Below are 19,548 nucleotides of genomic sequence, written 5' to 3'. Positions count from 1 at the left end.
GTGTGCATGACCCGGGGGCACCAAGGCAAATAATTGCTAACAGAAACAGAACAGAGTTGTTGCTGTAGATGTTATAGGCTGTAAAAGATAGCAAAATGTTACTGGGTAGCTATCTTAAAGCATTTGAAAATTTAGAGAAAGTAGGCAAACACTTAGCAAACTATCAATACTTTTTTAAAGAATAAGACATGAATAATTCTCTAAGAATTAAAAAGAAAGCGGATCAGAAGGCATCACATAAAGAAAACTTCAGGTTTAGCCCCATTGGCAAACCATGCCAGAAAACACACACACACACACACACACACACACACACACACACACACACTCACTCACACTCAAAACTAATCTTAAACAGACTTACTTTTTCAGGGAAGAGAAAAACAGGAAACATTTCCCAGTTCCTTTTTTCAGAGCAGTAGAAACAAATACCAAGAAACTGATACCAGTAGTAGGTAAATCTTTAAAAAGGTAATATTTTTTATTGCCAATCTACATTTATCCTAAGAAAAGGTAAACAATATTAATTCATAAAACCTAGCATTTTTGTAGATATTTTGTGTAATGCAACAAAACAAGAAGAAAAGTCAGAACTGAAGGTGTGGCCCAAATGAGTGTCCAGCAAGCCTGATGCTGCGTTTAATCCCCAAACAAAGAAAAAGAAACATTACCTCAGCAGATGTGCAGAAGGCACTTGTAAAAGAGCTTTTTTTTTTTTTAGTCGGGTCTTGGGGCCTGAACTCTGGGCCTGGGCGCTGTCCCTCAGCTCTTCAGCTCAAGGCTAGCCCTCTGCCACTTGAGCCACAGCGCCACTTCTGGCTTTTTTCTTTTTGCTTATGTGGTGCTGAGGAATTGAACCCCTAGGGCTGCATGCATGCAAGGCAAGCGCTCTACCACTGAGCCACCTTCCCAGCTCTTAAATGCAAGAAATAGAAAACAAAAGTAAAATTAAGATGCTCACTATTAACTCAATATGTGCTAGAATTCCTAACCAGAATGGTACAAAAAATACAAGTGTTCCTGAAAGAGGAAACCAAGTTATCGTTTTTTTCCAAAAAATAATTGTCAACATGAAAAATGTAATATAACCTAGAGATAATTTATTAAGCATTTGCTAATTTATGAGGGAAAAATGTTTAAGAATAAATTTTATTTCAATATGTCATCAACAACCAAACTAAAAATTTAAACGTAAGGTACTAATATAGGCCAGGTATCAGTGGCTCACCTCCATAATCCTAGCCACTCAGGAGGCTGAGATCTGAGGACTGAGATTTGAAGCTAGCGTGGGCAGCAAAATTCATGAGATTCTTATTTCCAATGAACCACCAAAAGGCCCAAATTGATCTGTGGCTCCAGTGGTAGAGCACCAGCCTTAAGCAAAAAAGCCAAAGTGAGAGGACGAGGCGCTGAGTTTAAGCCCCAGTATTGGCTCACACGCACGTGCGCACTCATGCACACACACACACACACACACACACAGAGAATAAGAATTGGGCTCTTGCTTGAGGTGGAAATGTCCAGATGAGGAACATACATCCATTGTTTTATTCTCCAGCTCCCAGTCCTAAGACAGATACAAAGTATCTTGCGCCGTGTATGTTGCTTAAGGGGCTCTGCTGGGCTGAGTAGAGCATAGAATTCCTTGTTAACCAGCCCAATTCACACACAGGCGGTTTCAGGCCTGCGTCATCTGGGGTACTAGAGAGCTCTCTCTCTCTCTGTTTTCCTTGGCTAACACATTTCTACCTCTGAAATACGACTTCCTCTTTGTTGCTCTGACAGGGCAAATATCAGAATATTCAGAGGATGTGAGGTGGTGGGGTGTGATAGAATTGGGGTTTCCTTCAGTGTGACTCTGGACTTGGCAGTGTGAGGACGTCCTGGTGTGGGCACTGCTGGCATTCAGAGGGGTGGCCGCCACTCCTGACGGCAGCACAGAACGCGCCAGAGGAAGTCCCAGCTCCACCGCAGCGCTAGAAACACGCTGGAACAGAGCCGCCCTCTGACTTTCTTCCTCTTGAAGAGCCCATGTTGGCACACCTGTCCTCTGACTGTGGGCTACTGCTGCTGCTGCTGCTTACAAGTAAGTGTGGGCATGATTAGTCACAGTGGGAGAAGGGCATTTCCCCCAGATCAGGAGAGATGCAAGCATGCGCCGCCCTAGAGCAGTGCTGTTTTATAACAGCACAAGTTTGGGAGCAACCAAAATGTCCAGCCGTGGAAGAGCCAGCGAGGAAATGTGACCCGCCTGTGGTTGGAGGCGGAGAGGCTGCAGCAGCACCCGTTTCTCTAGGTTCTGTTTGTGTGTATAGATATGGGGGAACAGGACATTGTGTTAAAGATGTCTGCTGTAGGAAGGGGAACTGGGAAATGGGAAAGTGTGAGTAAGGGAGTCACTTTACCTACACCTCTGATACTGTGTGACTGCTTTACATAAGAATATGTGTCTAGATATCGATTACACATATATATATATGTTACATATATATCATATATCGGTACATATGTATTGTATACGTAGGTATACATTACCAAGGAGGTAAGTGTGAATCTCAAAGCAACCTGTGAGTGGTTTCAAATGCAGGAGAAGGGAAGAGGCAAGAGAGAGAGAATAAGGAGAGAGACTTACATTGGCTATCTGACCTTGATTGGACAGATAACTAGTGTAGATAGGTGGTCCATCATGTTCACTGTCAATTTCCATTAGTCTCTCCTCCCCTGAATGGAGAACTGTTCATCTGCAGCTCTCTCTAGGGTGCGGCCTCTGAGAGAGAGGGTCACTGTTAGACATACAATTTACCAGGCTCAACTTTGAGCGAAGTCTAGTTGTGGAGCCCTCCGGTCAGTGGTTTGTTTAGTTTAGTTTAGTTTTTTGTTTTCAAGACGGGGTCCTATCGCACAGGCTGGCTTGTTACTCTATGTCCTCCCTCCTCAGCCCCCAGAGCGCTGAGATCACAAGCATGTAACACCCAGCACCCAGTTGGTATTTTAAGGCTTCCTGTTGATTCTGATGCCTCTGGAGTTTGAGACTCACTGGCATAGTGACTCATCTCCAAACAGGACAACAACAGCAGTTTCCTCTTTTTTCTACAAAGCTCTATTTTTGGCTTTCTGAAATGGACTAGTATCACTTAGGGCTTTCTTCCCTCTCGATTCAGGGTCAGTGGAAGGAACATACACAGCCCAGGTCGGTCAGGATGCCCATCTACCCTGCAACTATACCCCCACCACCCCAGGCAATCTGGTGCCCGTGTGCTGGGGCAGGGGGTCCTGCCCTGCGTTTTCATGCTACAGTGGGGTCCTCAACACTGATGAGAGGACCGTGAGCTATCGGAAATCCAGCAGATACCAGCTAAAGGGAGCGTTTCACAGAGGAGACGTGTCCCTGACCATACTGAATGTGACTCTAGCTGACAGTGGCATCTACTGCTGCCGGGTACAAATCCCAGGCCCAATGAATGATGAAAAATTCAACCTGGAGCTGGTCATCCAACCAGGTGAGTCCCCTTTGCCTGAGATTCACAGGATTGTTACGGTCTCTGATTTCCTTAATAACAGACCTAGGGTTAGGCCCCAAAGACCCAAAGCTTAACAGGCCGTCTTTGTGATGCCCAATGATGTCTAGTGTTTTGAAACTCATGGATGGGAGGCACAGAATGGGAAGAAGGACCAGGAACTGTGGTCAGGAAGTCTGACTACTCCAGGGGTCACCTGAAGAATTTTTAGCCACGATGGATGCTCAGTCCCCAGCCACAAGCAGAGAGATGGGCGTCTCTGAAGGCAGGCTCGCCACTCTGTTTCACAAGTGTACCCTGGGTACAGTCAGGATCATAAACCACGGAGCATGCGCGGGTATGGGGGCTGGGGGAGGGGTGCACGTTCTTACTTAAAGATAGAACACATACTTTGTAGATGGGTGGGACAGAGTTCCAGTCCATCTCTGCCTCTAAACTATTACTATCTAACCAGGGGCAAGTTATTTCAACCCTGCGATCCCTTCTATAAACTGTAACACCTGCCACATAGAGCACTGGAAAGATAAGGTTTCATGTAAAGCCCTTAGTAGGACCACATGCAACTTCTGCCATTAGCCAGGTTACAGCACTCCTACCTCTGTCCAACATGTGCAGTGTGTGAGACACCGGCACATGATGACAGAGCCCACACGGGTTTGGAAGCGTAGGGTATGTTTCTCTCCATTTGTTGTCTTTCACGATCTCTGCTGCCCCTTTGATTCCCTGAAACAAGCTGTCTTGCTCTCAGAAATGCCTCATGCCTAATACTGGTTTCTGACATTAGCCAAGGTCACCTCTGCTCCCACTGAACATACTGAAGCCCTTCCACAGATGCTTACCACCGGGGGACACAGCTCAGGTAAGACTGGGGTTTCGGAGACACCTGTAGCTGGCATCTGCGCTCAGGGGATTGTGATTAAGAGTAAAAGCTGAAGGCATGGTTTAAAATACAGAGGCATGAATCGCCTCCTGCACCTGCAGGAGTGTGGGAGGTGAGGGAGGTGATAGAGACACACCTGAGCAGGGAAACGGCACCGTGGGTTAGTCCCACATCAGTTCCATGGCCCAAGCCCAGACCTTTCACTTCCCTAAATCTCAGCTTCCCCTTCAGGGAGTGTGTTCCTGACTGAGTAAGCCTCCCCCTTTCCCTCAAAACTTGAGGATTCGTGTGTTTTTCCAGATAAGGAAAGAAAAGTACCTACTGTTGCCATGATTTATTTAAAGATACAGTCCTTTAATCTTTTTCTAAGATTTTACCTGTAAAAGACTTTCATAAGAAATTAGGCTTCTACTTTACCTGAATATGAAGTAAATTTGATCTAGTGAAACACTTCTGACATGGTCTTCATTATTTTCTGATTCACTTTCCAGCTGGTAATATGACCTATAAATTGGAGGCTATGGTTGGAGCAGATGATTTGGGGATCCTTTCTAATGGCTTCCCATTGGCTTCCTCAGATTTAGGCCTTAGAAGAAGAGCTAAAGTTTTCATGTAGTTCGTGAAAAGGACCCAAAAAGCAGATCTCAGCTGAGGCCTCACACTTGCTAGGTAATCACTCTACCTCTTGAGCCATACCTCTAGTGTTTTTGTTTTTTTGTCTTTAGTGTTTTGTTTGTTTGTTTGATGGTTGTGTGGCTTGAACTCAGAGCCTGGGCACTGCCTCTGAGCTTTTTCAGTCAAGTCTAGCACTCTACTACTTTGAGTGACAAGGCCACTTCCGGTTTTCTGGTGGTAGTTGGAGATAAGAGTCTCATAGACTTTCCTGCCCAAGCTGGCTTTGAGCTGTGATCCTCTGATCTCAGCTTCCTGAGTAGTACCCATGCCTGTATTTCTGGCTTATACCTAGAGGACTGAAGTTCAAAGCCAGTGCCACTCCATCTTTAATCACTAACCAGGAAAAAGCTAGCCTGGAAGTGGTAGAGTACCAGCTGTGAGCAAGCAGGCTGAGGGAGCATGAGGCCCTGAGTTCAAGACCTGGTACTGGTGAGCACGTGCACACACATGCAAACGCAGACCTTGGCTCATACTGGCCAAACAGGCTAATTTCATGTTATTTGTTGGCAGAGTCCTGGTCTCTTTCCAAGTCTTTGGAGCTCTGTGTTTTTGTTTGTTTTTTTGTAAAGTGAGATTAAACATAGGCAAGTCCATTGAACCTATGGGTGTATGATTGTAATGTAGCATTTTGGGTTGTAGACAAGAGAATCATGGTTTGAGGACAACCCAGATTGAAGATGGTGGTACTTGCCTATAAATCCATCTAATCAGGTGACAGAGTTAGGAAGATCTTGAATTGAAGCCAGCTCAGGCAGAGTAGTATGAGCCTATTTCCAAAACCCCGTACAACAAAATAACAACAAAAACTGAAGAATAACAACAAAATCTAAAGACAAGCTGGGTACTGGTGGCTTGCGACTGTAATCCTAGCTACTCAGGAAGCTGAGATCTGAGGCTCAAAGTTCAAAGCCAACGTGGGCAGGAAAGTCCATGAGACTCTTGTCTCCAACTACCACCAGAAAACTGGAAGTGGCCTTGTCACTCAAAGTAGTAGAGTGCTAGACTTGACTGTAAAAGCTCAGAGACTGTGCCCAGGCTCTGAGTTCAAGCCACACGACCATCAAACAAACAAAACACTAAAGACAAAAACACAAACAACCCCCCCCCCCCCGAAAACAGTAGGGGTGTGGCTCAAGAGGTAGAGTGATTACCTAGCTAGTGTGAGGACTCAGATTCAAAACCCAGTAACCACAAAACCCAAAACCCAAGAAAAACCAGGTAAGTCCTATCTCATAATATCATCAATCGCTTCAATCACACCTTTTGAGATTTAAATAAAGGATGTCTAATTGTAGTGTATTCTCAGTTCAGGTTAGTTGCAATAAAGAATATGTCAGTAAGATCAGAAGGTAGGAAGACATTATGGTGAAGTACCTGAGTGACAAGTAGATTGAGTTGTAAGATCAGCTCTTCTTACTAGCTCTGTGATCTTAGCAAGTTGCTCCAACTCTGAATCTCCACTTTCCATCTCTACAGGGAGGGCAGTTCTATGCCAGTGTCACAAGGTTGTTGTAAAGATTCTACAAGATAGAGTATGTAAAGGCCAAAGCTTAGTATCTGGCCAGTAGAAATCACTCCAAACAGTTTAACTATGATTGCAGCTATTAACCTCACTTGTCTAAAGGCTCAATGCTTGGGTGCTCTCTAGTGCTTAGCAACCAGTGTCCCTTGTGGGACCAGTGAGGGATGGAAGGCAGGAATCAATCAGCCACCCTATAGGCTAACCAGGTCTTACCAGATACCTGTTGTGTGCCATTGTTTTATTTCAAAGAACCTAAAGATAGGTTCTTTGCATAGACCTAAATGGGCCTCCAGGGGTCCTTTAGCTCCATTTTCCCCATCCTATGTTTCAGTGCACTTTACAATGTGACAACTACATTCATAAACTTTTATGGCCTCCTCGTGGCTCCTTATCCCATTCCTGCTGCTCCCCACATCCCAGGCAGAACTTGAATTCTCTAGCTTCTTCCCCCTCCCCCACCCACATTGGCTGACAGTGAGCTGTGACAAGGACAGTGCTCTGTGCTACTGATGTTTTCATAGCACGTTGAAATTAAGGTGGCTCAGTGATAGAGCACTTGCCTTGCATGCTTGAGGCCTTGGGTTCGATTCCTCAGCACCACATAAGAAAAAAAGAAAAAAGCTGGAAGTGGCACTGTAGCCTTGAGCTAAAGAGCTGAGGGACAGCGCCCAGGCCCAGAGTTAGGCCCCACTACCAGACCCCCCCCCCCCCAAAAAAAAAAAAGAAAGAAAAGAACATCTGGATGTTGGTGGCTCACGCCTGTAATCCTAGTTACTAAGGAAACTGAGATCTGAGGATGGAGGTTCAAAGCCAGCCCAGGCAGGAAGGTACATGAAACTCTTATCTCCAATTAAAAAAAAAAACAGCAGAAAATTGGAAGTGGTGCTGTGGCTCAAGCGATAGAGTGCTAGCCTTGAGATGAAAAGCTGAAGGACAGCGCCCAGGCCCAGAGTTCAAACCTCATAACCAACAGCAACAACAAAAGAACAAAACAAACCAGGAGTCAGTCTTAGCTAGGCACTAGAGATTCACACCTGTAATCCTAGCTACTCAGGAAGCTGAGATCTAGAGGGTTATGATTCAAAGCCTGGGGATAAAAGTCCTTAGCAACATCTCCAATATAACCAGCCAAAAGCTGTACTAGAGGCATGGCTCAGATTTGGTAGATATCTAAGAAACAAGCTGACCAAACATGAGGGCCTGAGTTCAAACATGGCAAACAACAACAACAACAACAAAATCTTACCATTGAGAACAAGAAAATTACAGGGAAGCAGAAGCTAGACTTCCACTTGAAAGTATTACATGTTTACCTAGCAGTTCCTCCATTGTGGTTTTTGTACTTCAAATGGCTTTCAGGTAGTAAGAGCAAAGGAACAATGTCTTTTGTACTGTTTTTCCAAAGATAATTTTAGCCTGAGAGCATGTGTTTATAATATCATAATCCTTAGATAGATAAACTACTACTTAATTAAGCTCCTGATGCATCTTGAAGAATTTAGACTTTGAAGGTTTCAGAAAGTAACTGTGCCAAATGAATAGGCAGCCTTAGTTTCTCCAAATCTGTTTAAGTAGTTGTACAGAGGTGTTTCAATTCAATACATCAGCTCATAAACACAATGCATCTTAGTCAATTTTTTTTATTATTTATCATTTTGTTTTGTTAGTACTGGGCTTGAACTCAGTATCTCACTCAGCTTGCTTGTTTATGGCTGGTACTCTACTTCTTGAGCCACGTCTCCAGCCCAGCCTTTTACTGCTTAATTGAAGGTGGAGGGTTTTGGTGTTTTTATTTTTGTTGTTGTTGTTGTTTTTCTTTTTTGGGGGGGAGGGTCCGGTCGTGGGGCCTGAACTCTGGGCCTGGGTGCTGTCCCTCAGCTCTTCAGCTAAAGGTTAGCGCTCTACCACTTGAGCCACAGTACCACTTCTGGCCTTTTTCCTTTTGCTTATGTGGTGCTGAGGAATCGAATCCAGGGCCTCAGGCAAGCAAGGCAAGCGCTCTACCACTGAGCCACCTTCTTGTTGTTATTTTTTGTCAGTTGTGGAGCTTGAACTAAGGTCCTGGGTCCCTGAGCTGTTCTTAGCTCAAGGCTAGTGCTCTACCACTTTGAGCCACAGCTCCACTTCTGTTTTTTTTTTGGTGGTTAACTGGAGATAGGAGTCTCATAGACTTTCTTGCTAGGGTTGGCTTTGAGTCACAATCTTCAGATCTCAGCCTCCAGATTACAGATAATGAGCCACCAGCACCCGGCTTGGAGATGGAATTTCGCAGTCTTTTCTGCCTGAGCTGGCTTCCAAACATGAACCTCACATCTCAGCCTAAGATTGCAGATGTAGCTTTATTTGCTTTTGAGGTGCAAATAGAGTGGCCCCAAGACCAGCACTTGTACCAATCCCATTTGTCCCCCGTGTCTGGTGTTGTACACATTCATTGACTGGATGAACAAATGAGCCAAAGGGGAGACAGCTGGTGCAGCTGAGCGATGTGACCTTCTCCGTGGTGCCAGTGCTGACGTGAAGGCAGTGGGGTTAGGCCAGCTTGTTTAGAGCCATGTGCATCTAGACAGGAAAGCCATGTCTATTACTCACTAAGCTGAGTGGCCTAGGGTAAGTCATTTCCCTCACTCTCAGTTTCTTTCTCTGCTGAAAGGACAAATTCTTCCACTAGGATAGTTACTTTAATTGACTTTACTTCATTAAAAATGTCTGGGCGTTGGAGGCGTGGCTTAGTTGGAAGAGCAGGGACTGAGCTCAAGTCCTAAAAAAAAGAGTTTGGACAATGCCTGGTTCCTAATAGATTGTACCTGGAGTTACTATTTTCATTTGAAGGCAACCAATTAAAATTACTCTCCTGATGAGTAAATGTGAAACACTGTCAAGAAAATGATTTTTTGAAGGCTAATGAGGATAGAATAATTGAATATTATCAATGTTGCTGGATGGTGGTAGAACACAATAAGGATAGGTGGCCAGAAACAAACTACACATTCAACACAGGTCTTCTGGCAGAAATCTCCACGTTATAAGACATCAGCAGAGGAATTACCATCCAGGTTAAAAAAATGTAGTCATCCTGAAATGGATTTGGGAGCTTTTACTAAACTTTGTCGGGTTCCCCATGAATTATTGTGAAAAATATGGAGGAGAATGAGTTCTATCTAAAGTTATTTTCTTGTGTTTTTTTCTTCTTCTTCTAAACCCTTGTACCAAGGGGCTAACTTTCAGTAATCACAGTGAGGGAGCTGCTCTGCTGAGAATGAATTTTACATAGGGTTATAGACATCTTGACCGCTGAAGAAAGAAACAATAACTCTTGGCTGTTTGCCTTTCTTTTGTGTGTTTTGTTTGTGCATGCGTAGCAGAGACGCAGACTCTGCCCACTCTCCGTGATGAAAATACGACCGTAAGTAATGATCTCTACGCGTATGGGTGTGTCTTCAGAGTGCTTTGTGCCATCCTGTCTTTGGGGAAAACCCTCCCTTTGCTGCAGCTTCCTCAGCTGAAACAAAGATGATAACAAGTCTGAGCAATTGGGCCTATGGGAAGAAGGAAGGGCCTGGCCCATGGTAAAGAAAGTATACCAGTATTGTGTCCCTCTTCTCAAATTTCATATCTGACCACAGTGGAAGGTTCAGAGACTCTTCCTCGTAGAATATGTTTAACCTGATTATTTAATATGCTGGCCGTATGTGATAGTTTGCAAACATTACTTAATGGCTTAAATTTATTTATATAAAAAGACATCAATTAAGAATATTCAGCCAGGGGCTGGGAAGATGGCTCAGTGGTAGAGCGCTTGCCTTGCATGCCTGAGGCCCTGGGTTCGATTCCTCAGCACCACATAAGAAAAAAGCCGGAAGTGGCACTGTGGCTCAAGTGGTAGAGCACTAGCCTTGAGCTGAAGAGCTGAGGGACAGCGCCCAGGCCCAGAGTTCAGGCCCGATGACCGGACCTAAAAAAAAAAAAAACAAAAACAAAGAATATTCAGCCAGTTGATACTCAGGAGGCTGAGATCTGAGGATCACGGTTCAAAGCCAGCCCAACCAAGAAAGCCCATGAGACTCTTTTTTTAAAATTATCCTTAAGTAGTTGTACAAAGAAGTTCCCATTCTACAAAATCCATGAGACTCTTAACTCCAATGAATCACCAGAAAATCAGAAATGGAGCTGTGGCTCAAGTGGTAGAGTGCTCGCCTCCAGCTGAAGAGCTGAGGGACAGCGCCCAGGCCCAGAGTTCAAGCCCCGTGACTGACCGAAAAAAAAAAAAGAATATTCAAAGCCAAGAATTTATGTATTTACCTATTAAGCAATACACTTTTTAAATCAAAATCTTAATGTTCTCAGAGCAAAGACAAACTACTAGAAAGATGGAAGCAAACAGATTCTTTGAGGACCTCCAGGATTCTGCATTAATTTGACTCTGTCTCCCACTTGAGTTTGTCCCTGAGCTCTTTGCAATTAAGTATGCACACAGCTCTTTTTTTTTTTTTTGCTAGTCCTGGGGCTTGAACTCAAGGCCTGGGTACAGTACCATTTCCAGCTTTTTAAAGTAGTTTATTAGAGTTTAGAGTCTCATGGGACTTTTCTGCCCCAGCTGGCTTTGAACTATGCCCCTTAGATCTCAGACTCCTGAGTAGCTTGGATTACAGGTGTGAGTCACCAGTGCCTGGCATCCCACAGTTCTTCATAGGTAGTGCCTGGCAGATAGGACTCCAGCCTCACCAGGAGAGTAATGTGTGTTGAATCAACACAAGATTTAATTTCCTTGACTTTTCTGTCTCAAAGTGGGTGTTCTTTTTTTTTTTTGGGTCGGTCATGAGGCTTGAACTCTGGGCCTGGGCACTGTCCCTCAGCTCTTCAGCTCAAGGCTAGCCCTCTACCACCTGAGCCACAGCGCCACTTCCAGTTTTCTGGTGGTTAACTGGAGATAATATATATTGAGTCTCACGGATTTTTCCTGACCAGACTGGCTTTGAACCATGAGCCTCAGATCTCAGTGTCCTGAGTAGCTAGGATTACAGGCGTGAGACATAGGCACCCGGCTTGGATATTGTTCTTAAAGGCAGAATGTAGACTGAAATTTTTTTTGTTTTGTTTTTTGTTTTTGTTTTTGTTTTGCCAGTCATGGTGTCTGAACTCTAGGCCTGGGCACTGTCCCTCAGCTCTTCCCTGTAGACTGAAATTTTATAAACAGATTTGTGTTTGCAACTCCCAGTTATTAGAAATTGGAGAACTAGGGGCTGGGAAGGTGGCTCAGTGGTAGAGCACTTGCCTTGCATGCATGAGGCCCTGGGTTCGATTCCTCAGCACCACATAAGCAAAAAGAAAAAAGCCAGAAGTGGCACTATGGCTCAAGTGGTAGAGTGCTAGCCTTGAACTGAAGAGCTGAGGGACAGCGCCCAGGCCCAGAGTTTAGGCCCCATGACTGGACCCAAAAAAACAAAACAAACCAACAACAACAACAACAAAAGAAATTGGAGAACTAGCAATGCTCACTACAATGGACTGAACATTTTTCACATACCAGGCCCTGTGCTAAGCATTTCATTTTTTCTTCTTTTTTTTTCTCCTTAATTTACCCATAATTCTACAAGGTCGCTGAGCTCTGGACAGCAAAGTTTGCATTGGGATCCAGGCTCTTAAATCACTGTGTTTCTGTGCAAGTTGGGGTTTCACTGCAGACCACCAAATGCAGAACACTCTCCAAACCCTGAGGAACACAGGGGGTCCTGAACAACTAGGGCTTCACCCCAAAACCCTTGAGGGTAGGGTGGGGACAAAGAGCCCCTCCTGTACCTACAGCATAGAAGAGATTGTTCTGTTTGTTGGATTTGGTGGTCTGTGACTAGTCTGGAAGGAGGCAGTTGGAGGGTGGTTTCTTGGTTCCTATAGTCCTGGGAGTCCCGGGAGGCAGTTGACAGGCTGGTCTGATTTACCAGTACTGTGACTGGCTGAGTACACAGTGCATGTCCAGACTTTTGCAGCTTGATTTTCTGTTTGTGTTTTCCTAGCAAATACACACCCTGGCCAGAAATTTCCAAGATTCTGAAGCAACCACCAGAACTGGCATCTACGTTGGAGCAGGAGTCTCTGCTGGGCTGGTTCTTGCACTGATGTTTGTTGCTTTACTTCTCACATGTGAGTCCTTGAACACTGCCTTCTCTCTCTCCTTCTGATAAGAAACATTCATGTAGGGACCAAATGAGCCTAGATAAGATGTAACTTTATAATCATTCTTAAAGGTGATGAGACTAAACACTCATTCATTCTTCTAAACCCTAACAGTAAAAAAATAGCTAATCTATTCAATGCTTCCTATGTCAGGCAGGCACTGTGCTAGAAGTTTTACTTATACCTTCTCATCACCATTGGAAAAGATGGGCTGTATTATCTCCACTTAACAATGGAGGAAAGTAAGCTTAGAAGAGTAAGCCACATTCCCTGCATAGTTCTATATTACTCTGAATATTACTTTAGTTCAAGGCACCAATGTCCCTATTTCTCTAATTTCTTTAATTCTCCGTCTAGTCTTTCTATCCAGAGTGGTATTAAAACGTAAGTCAGATTGTCTTTTAGTGTGTGTGTGTGTGCACGTGTGCGTGTGCACACAAGTACCAGTACCAGAGCTTGAACTCAGGGCCTCAAGTTCCTCTTGTTAATGGGCAGTGCTCTACAACTTGAGCAAGGTTTCTAGCCTAACAGAAGTCTGATTGTATCTCTTCTCTTCAGTGATTTCCTACAGATCTTAGACTAAAATCCACACTCTGGATTATGACTGCAAAGCTCCTAGAGGACCCAGCTCTCAGCTTGCTCTCAGACTCTGGGGTCTTTCTCACTCTAGCACTTACTAAGATCTTTACCAGGGGTTCTTTCTCTTCCTCGGGCTCCGGACAGCTGATGCATTCTTTTCTTTGAGAACTCAGCTTAAAAGTCTCAGAGTTTCCCAGATGACCTTCTCTGCGTTAGTGTGGGATTGTTTTCTTTCATTTGCATCAAAATGTAAAATGAGGCTGGGAATGTGGCTTTGTGGTAGAGTGCTTGCCTAGCATGCATGAAGCTCTGAGTTCAATTCCTCAGTACCACCTACACAGAAAAATCCAGAAGTGGCACTGTGACTCTAGTGGTAGAGTGGTAGCCTTGAGCAAAGCAAGCTCATGGACAGTGCCCCAGGCCCTGAGCTTAAGCCCTAGGACAGGCAAAAACAATGTAAAATTATTTCATTTATCTCTACTTTATTGTTTCTTTCTCTAGAATGCAAGCTTTGCGAAGTGAGGGTTCACAATTTCCTTGTGTCTGGTTCCTAATGATATGTCAGACATATAGAAGATGTCTACTATTTGCTAGATAAGAACAAAACATCTTAAATGTTTTCTAGCATAGTACTAAGATACATACTGAAAGTTCAATTTAGTTCATTTTAAGGTGGCACCAGAGTTACCTACACAATTCTTGTCTCATTTGGGGTATGTGTTTGTGTGTGTGTGCACATGCACGCGTGTCTTTTCTCTATTTATTTATTTTATTTATTTTTTGGGTCTGGTCGTGGGGCCTGAACTCTGGGCCTGGGCGCTGTCCTTCAGCTCTTCAGCTCAAGGCTAGCAGTCTACCACTTGGGCCACAGCGCCACTTCCGGCTTTTTTCTTTTTGCTTATGTGGTGCTGAGGAATCGAACCCAGGGCCTCATGCATGCAAGGCAAGTGCTCTACCTCTGAGCTACCTTCCCAGCCCCTTTTCTCTCATTTATAAAAGCACATATTGTCATGCCTGTAATCCTAGCTACTAAGGAAGCTGAGATCTAAGGATCATGGTTCAAAGCCAGCCTTGGCAGGAAAGTCTCTGAGCCTCTTATCTCCAATTAACCATCAGAAAACTGGGAAGTGGCCCTGTGGCTCAAGGGGTAGAGCGCTGGCCTCGAGCTAAAGAGCTCAGGGACAGCATCCAAGCCGCAGAGTTCAAGCCCCAGGACACAGGGGGGTGGAGGGACCGCTCATATTAACTTATCTTCCCTTCTTCCTAGGGTATTCTCATAGGAAAAGGAACTTGCAAAATTTAAGGTAAGCATAATAGAAGGAGAGGAGGAGGGGGGTTTGGAGGTCCCGCTAAAGTGTCCCTTTATCTTTGCTCTGAGAAGCGCTGACCTGGAGCTTTCAGATCTGAGCCTCAACTTCATCTATACTCTAGGGCTAGTTGATGAGAAGATTCTACAAGCTGCGTTTTTCATTCTCTGATAGTTGAGTTCCAAAGTTAAGATACAGAATTTGTTTTCTGAATATTAAGAAATACTTATCTCTCTATTAATGGACGTTTCTCAATGAATAATGAACTTGCACTGGACTGAGCACCTACTTCTCCGAGGTTTGAGCTGGACTCTGGGGTGACCAAGGGGAACACGAGAACCCGAGCCCACTCGCAAAGCTTTTCTTGCTCAGCAGGGCATTTTTCATATCAGGATCACCTTGTCACTTGATGAAGATCAGTATCAGCGCAATTGAATCAGGGATGGAATTAGGGGGATCAGGCCTCAGCAAGCATTATTCTAAAATTTCTCCAGGTGATTAAAAGATATAATCAGGGTTGAGAATTAAGAGTTTTGCACAGCCCTCCTACTATGTATATGCAGACATATCATTCCCAATAAGCATAGATTGTATAATCCTGTGATTAGATATTGCACTGTCAGTGACATTTTACTACATGGAGAGAATACAATGTATTTCAAAAACAAAGGACCATCATTGAATACTATGTGAACCACTAAGCATTTTAGATTAAGTAAAACATGATATATTATAAAGATAAACAATGTGGAGTAAAAAAAGGCCTATAAAGGCAGATAAAATATTCAGTGATTAGTGCTACTCTTCCTCCTGAGAGCTGGCACTTGGAAATATAATATTCAGTGGTCACGTGGACAGACACCAATCATTATTTGCGAAATTATGTGACTAATGTTATGGGTAGAAATTAATCTCTACTCTCAATGGCCAACTCCGTAAAAAACTGGGAACTTGTCCTTCACATGGACAGCTGAATGCCCGGCTCAGTGCCTGGGACCATCAATGATACATCAAGCATCTGTGACTAAAGAACTCCTTACTGTGGCCTTGTAAGGTTGGGCTGTTATAAATTTCTGTTTTATAAAGTCTAAGCCCAGGCCGGGCGCCAATGACTCACGCCTGTAATCCTAGCTACCCAAGAGGCTGAGAGCTGAGGATCAAGGTTCAAAGCCAGCCCAGGCACGAAACGTGAGACTCTTATCTCTCTCTCTCTTTTTTTTTTGGGGGGGTCTAGTCATGGGCCTGAACTCTGGGCCTGGTGCTGTCCCTCAGCTCTTTAGCTCAAGGCTAGCGCTCTACCACTTGAGCCACAGTGCCACTTCCGGCTTTTTTCTTTTTGCTTATGTGGTGCTGAGGAATCGAACCCAAGGCCTCAAGCATGCAAGGCAAGTGCTCTACCACTGAGCCACTTTCTCAGCCTGAGACTCTTATCTCTAATAAACCACTCAGAAAACTGGAAGTTGTACTGTGACTCAAGTGGTAGAGCGCTAGCCTTGAGCTGAAGAGCTGAGGGACAGTGCCCAGGCCCAGAGTTCAAGCCCCACGACGGACAAAAAAAAAAAAAAAAAGAGAGAGAGACTAAGCGCAAAGTTGATTAATATACAACCTGTATGACTTTTGCATTTGGTTTACTGCTACATCTCCAGTTGCACGAAGCAGTGTGCACCATAGTAAATATTTCTTGAATGAAAATTAAAAAGCAGGCTGGGAAGGTGGCTCAGTGGTAGAGTGCTTGCCTTGCATGCATGAGGCCCTGGGTTCGATTCCTCAGCACCACATAAGCAGAAAAAGCTGAAGTGGCGCGGTGGCTCCAGTGGTAGAGCGCTAGCCTTGAACTGGAGAGCTGAGGGATAGTGCCCAGGCCTAGAGTTCAGGCCCCATGAACAGCAAAAAAAAAAGAAAAGAAAAGAAAAGAAAAGAAAATTAAAAAGCAATTTCCCCAAGTCATAAGGCAGGTAAGTAACAGAGTTCAAACTCAAATCTTGGTGGGAATATGAGTATGTTCTACTCATTTCTTTTCCTTTTTCTTTTTCTAAAACTTCATTTGGGTGCTGTCCTTCCAGCACTAATCACTGAATATTTTATCTGCCTTTCTAGGACTTTTTTTTTACTGTACCTTGAACTCTGTTAATGGGGAAATGCTTAAGTCAGTTGTAACTTGGTGTTTTCACAGCCTGATCACCCTGGCCAGCCTCCCTCCGTCAGGGCTGGCAAACGCAGCCGCAGAGAGGATGCGCTCAGAGGAAAACGTCTACACCATCGAGGAGAATGCGTATGAAGTCGAGGATCCCTATTACTGCTATGTCAGTAACAGGCGGCAATCCTGATGGCCGCCGGGTTGCGTCCCTTTAACGCCACTGGTTGCACCCCTTCATTTTGACCTCGAATGTCTAGTGGGAATAAAACTAGGGGATGTATCAGCTGACGAGTTTCTATCCACAGCCATCCAAAAGGATGCTTCTGTTTTCTGAAGGACATCAGCTTTCATGGGGCTTCAACAGTGATGCTTACTGAACTTAGGTGTAATTCCACCAACTGGGCTACCCCATTTAGGTAGTCAGTTATGTACAGGAGAGTTCAAGTAAGCTTTTGGAGGTTTTTTTTTTTGTGCTACTACTGGGGCTTGAACTCAAGGCCTCTTACTCTTGCTTAGGGCTGCTCTACTACTTGAACCACACCACTTCTTCAAATAAGCTTTAGTAGAGGTTAGTATTTCTTGCTGTGAGGACTCTGGATTTCATGATATGTCTGTGCAGCTCCTGAAAATGGAGGGAATATTGTTGGCAGAGATAGGTGAATGTCTTTTGTTTTGCTTTTTTTGTTTTGTTTTGTTTTGGTACAGGAAGTCTAAAGGGACCCTGATTTTAAAGATCTTTGATCCTTGAAAGGTTAAGAAATGACTGGAACAGGACCATGTGATCATGAAGGTTTCCTCTGCATCTCTATGTTCATGCTTCTCTGAGTGTTGGCTCTCCAACAGTAGGCACCACCATACACTGTTAGCTATAGTTAAAAAGACTGCTGTGCTGGGTGCCAGTGACTCATGCCTATAATCCTAGCTACTCAGGAGGCTGAGATCTGAGGATTGTGGGTCAAAGCCAGCCTGGGCAGGAAAGTCTGTGAGGCTCTTACCTTCAATGAACCACCAGAAAACTGGAAGTGGCACTATGGCTCAAGTAGTTGAGCGCTCGCCTTGAGCTGAAGAGCTGAGAGACAGCACCCAGGCCCAGCAAGCCCCACCACTACCACCACCACCACCACCAAAAAGACTCTGTACCGGAGTGCTGTACCTAGTGGCTCACATCTGTAATCCTTGCTACTTGTGAGGCTGAGATCTGGAACATCATGGTTTGAGACCAGCCTGGGCAAAAAGTTTGCAAGACCTTAATTTGAAAGTAACCATCAAAAAACAGGGCTGTGGGGGGGGGGGGGGCGGGGGGGGGGGGGCTCAAGCAGTGGAGCACCAGCTTAGCAGGTTCCAGGATTTCCAAAAGATGACACCTTTGTGAGAAAGGAAGTATGTGTGCCGTGTGTTGCAACAACACACTCAGCATGTGTTTGAACACCCTTGAACACTCAGAGTGAAATCTCTTTCGCCAGCTTCTCCATTCATGGAGAAAGCTTGACCTGTGCATTTCTCAGGAGAAGAACCAGTGACAGGGATACAAATTCTGGTGGTGCAAAGACAGAGTCCTCCAGCAGCCTCTGTTGCCTGCCACAGATCTCTGATGGAAGGACTGGAAGTCCCTAAGCTTCAATACTAAGAGAGTGGAGACCACACTTACCTTGCTCATTGCTGCCTCCCCAGAGCCAGCAGCTGGCCTGGGTCTGATGAAAAAATTAAGCAGAAACATAGTTGGCTGGGTTGACTTTTTCCATTAGTGTGCTCAGAAAATGCCCGAGTGTAACTTCAGTTCTCAGAGAACTCAGGAATACTCAGAAACTGCCGTGCCTGTGGTCTTAACGTGTCTGCCTTTGTTTTTCCAGTGTCATCTCCTATTTCAAGCCCTTGGGATCTGCCAGCCCTCTTTAGCACATAAGGAAGGGATTTCTAATTAGGATTGCTCCTCCCCAGGCGAGGACTGAGTTGTTTCTGTGCAGTACTGACCGATGGCCGGGGGTTGCAGGCAGCCTACTGGGGCCTCTGGCAGGGGAATGCACTATGTTTGAGCTACATCTCTATAGGTTGGGAGGACACTGGTTTTCCAGTAGATAGATAAAGAAAAACCATTTTGCAAAATTAATTATAGGTGGTAGCTCTCAGGGCAGGCTGAATCACGTGTATGACCATGAAATTTTAGTAGAATTTTGGACCTGACCCGTGGTTTCCTCTCAGAGATTCTTGTCCTATAAAACCCTTTCTACAAGGCTGTGTGTATAAAGAGGAATACTGAAAGATTATAAGAGACTATATCAATATGGGATGATTAAAAACCTAGGAAGTTTCATTTTTTGTTTTCTTTCCTCCTCTTCCCCCACCTCCCCTCTCGTTGTTGGTCATGGGGCTTGAACTCAGAGTCTGGGACTGCCCCTGAGTTTCTTTTGCTCAAAGCTAGCACTCTACCACTTGAGCCACAGTATCACTTCTTGGCTTTTCTGTTGATGTAGCACTGAGGAATTGAAGCCAGGGCTTCATGCATGCTAAGCAAACACTGTATCATTAAGCTACATTCCCAGCCCTCCCTTTTTTCTCCCTCCTTTTCTCCCTTCTCCTTCATTATTTTCCCCTCTCCTCTCTTTTTGCTTATTCACCAAATAAGCTTTATTTGAGGCTGCAAACCACAGAAGAGGACCAAAGAGACACATCCTTGGCCCCATGGAATGCTTAGTAGACTTTACAGGAAAATTTATGTCCATTCATTCATTGGATATCTATTCACAACCACTTGGTGCCAA

General features: G+C 44.6%; 1 protein-coding gene across 1 annotated transcript; it reads left to right on the top strand.

The window, feature by feature from the left end:
• Positions 1-1,830: 1,830 nt before the first annotated feature.
• Positions 1,831-17,072, top strand: Havcr2 (hepatitis A virus cellular receptor 2). The gene is made up of 7 exons (XM_042671412.1): positions 1,831-2,086; positions 3,162-3,500; positions 4,303-4,377; positions 9,955-9,998; positions 12,607-12,733; positions 14,613-14,649; positions 16,826-17,072. Exons 1-7 carry the CDS (start codon positions 2,032-2,034, stop codon positions 16,977-16,979), a joined length of 831 nt encoding a protein of 276 aa, XP_042527346.1. The 5' UTR covers positions 1,831-2,031; the 3' UTR covers positions 16,980-17,072.
• The last annotated feature ends 2,476 nt before the right edge of the window (positions 17,073-19,548 follow it).

Source organism: Dipodomys spectabilis, unplaced genomic scaffold (genome assembly GCF_019054845.1).
Source record: "Dipodomys spectabilis isolate Male_0828 unplaced genomic scaffold, ASM1905484v1 ptg000621l, whole genome shotgun sequence".
Lineage (NCBI taxonomy): Eukaryota > Metazoa > Chordata > Mammalia > Rodentia > Heteromyidae > Dipodomys > Dipodomys spectabilis.
This window is presented reverse-complemented; position numbering and strand designations above follow the sequence as displayed.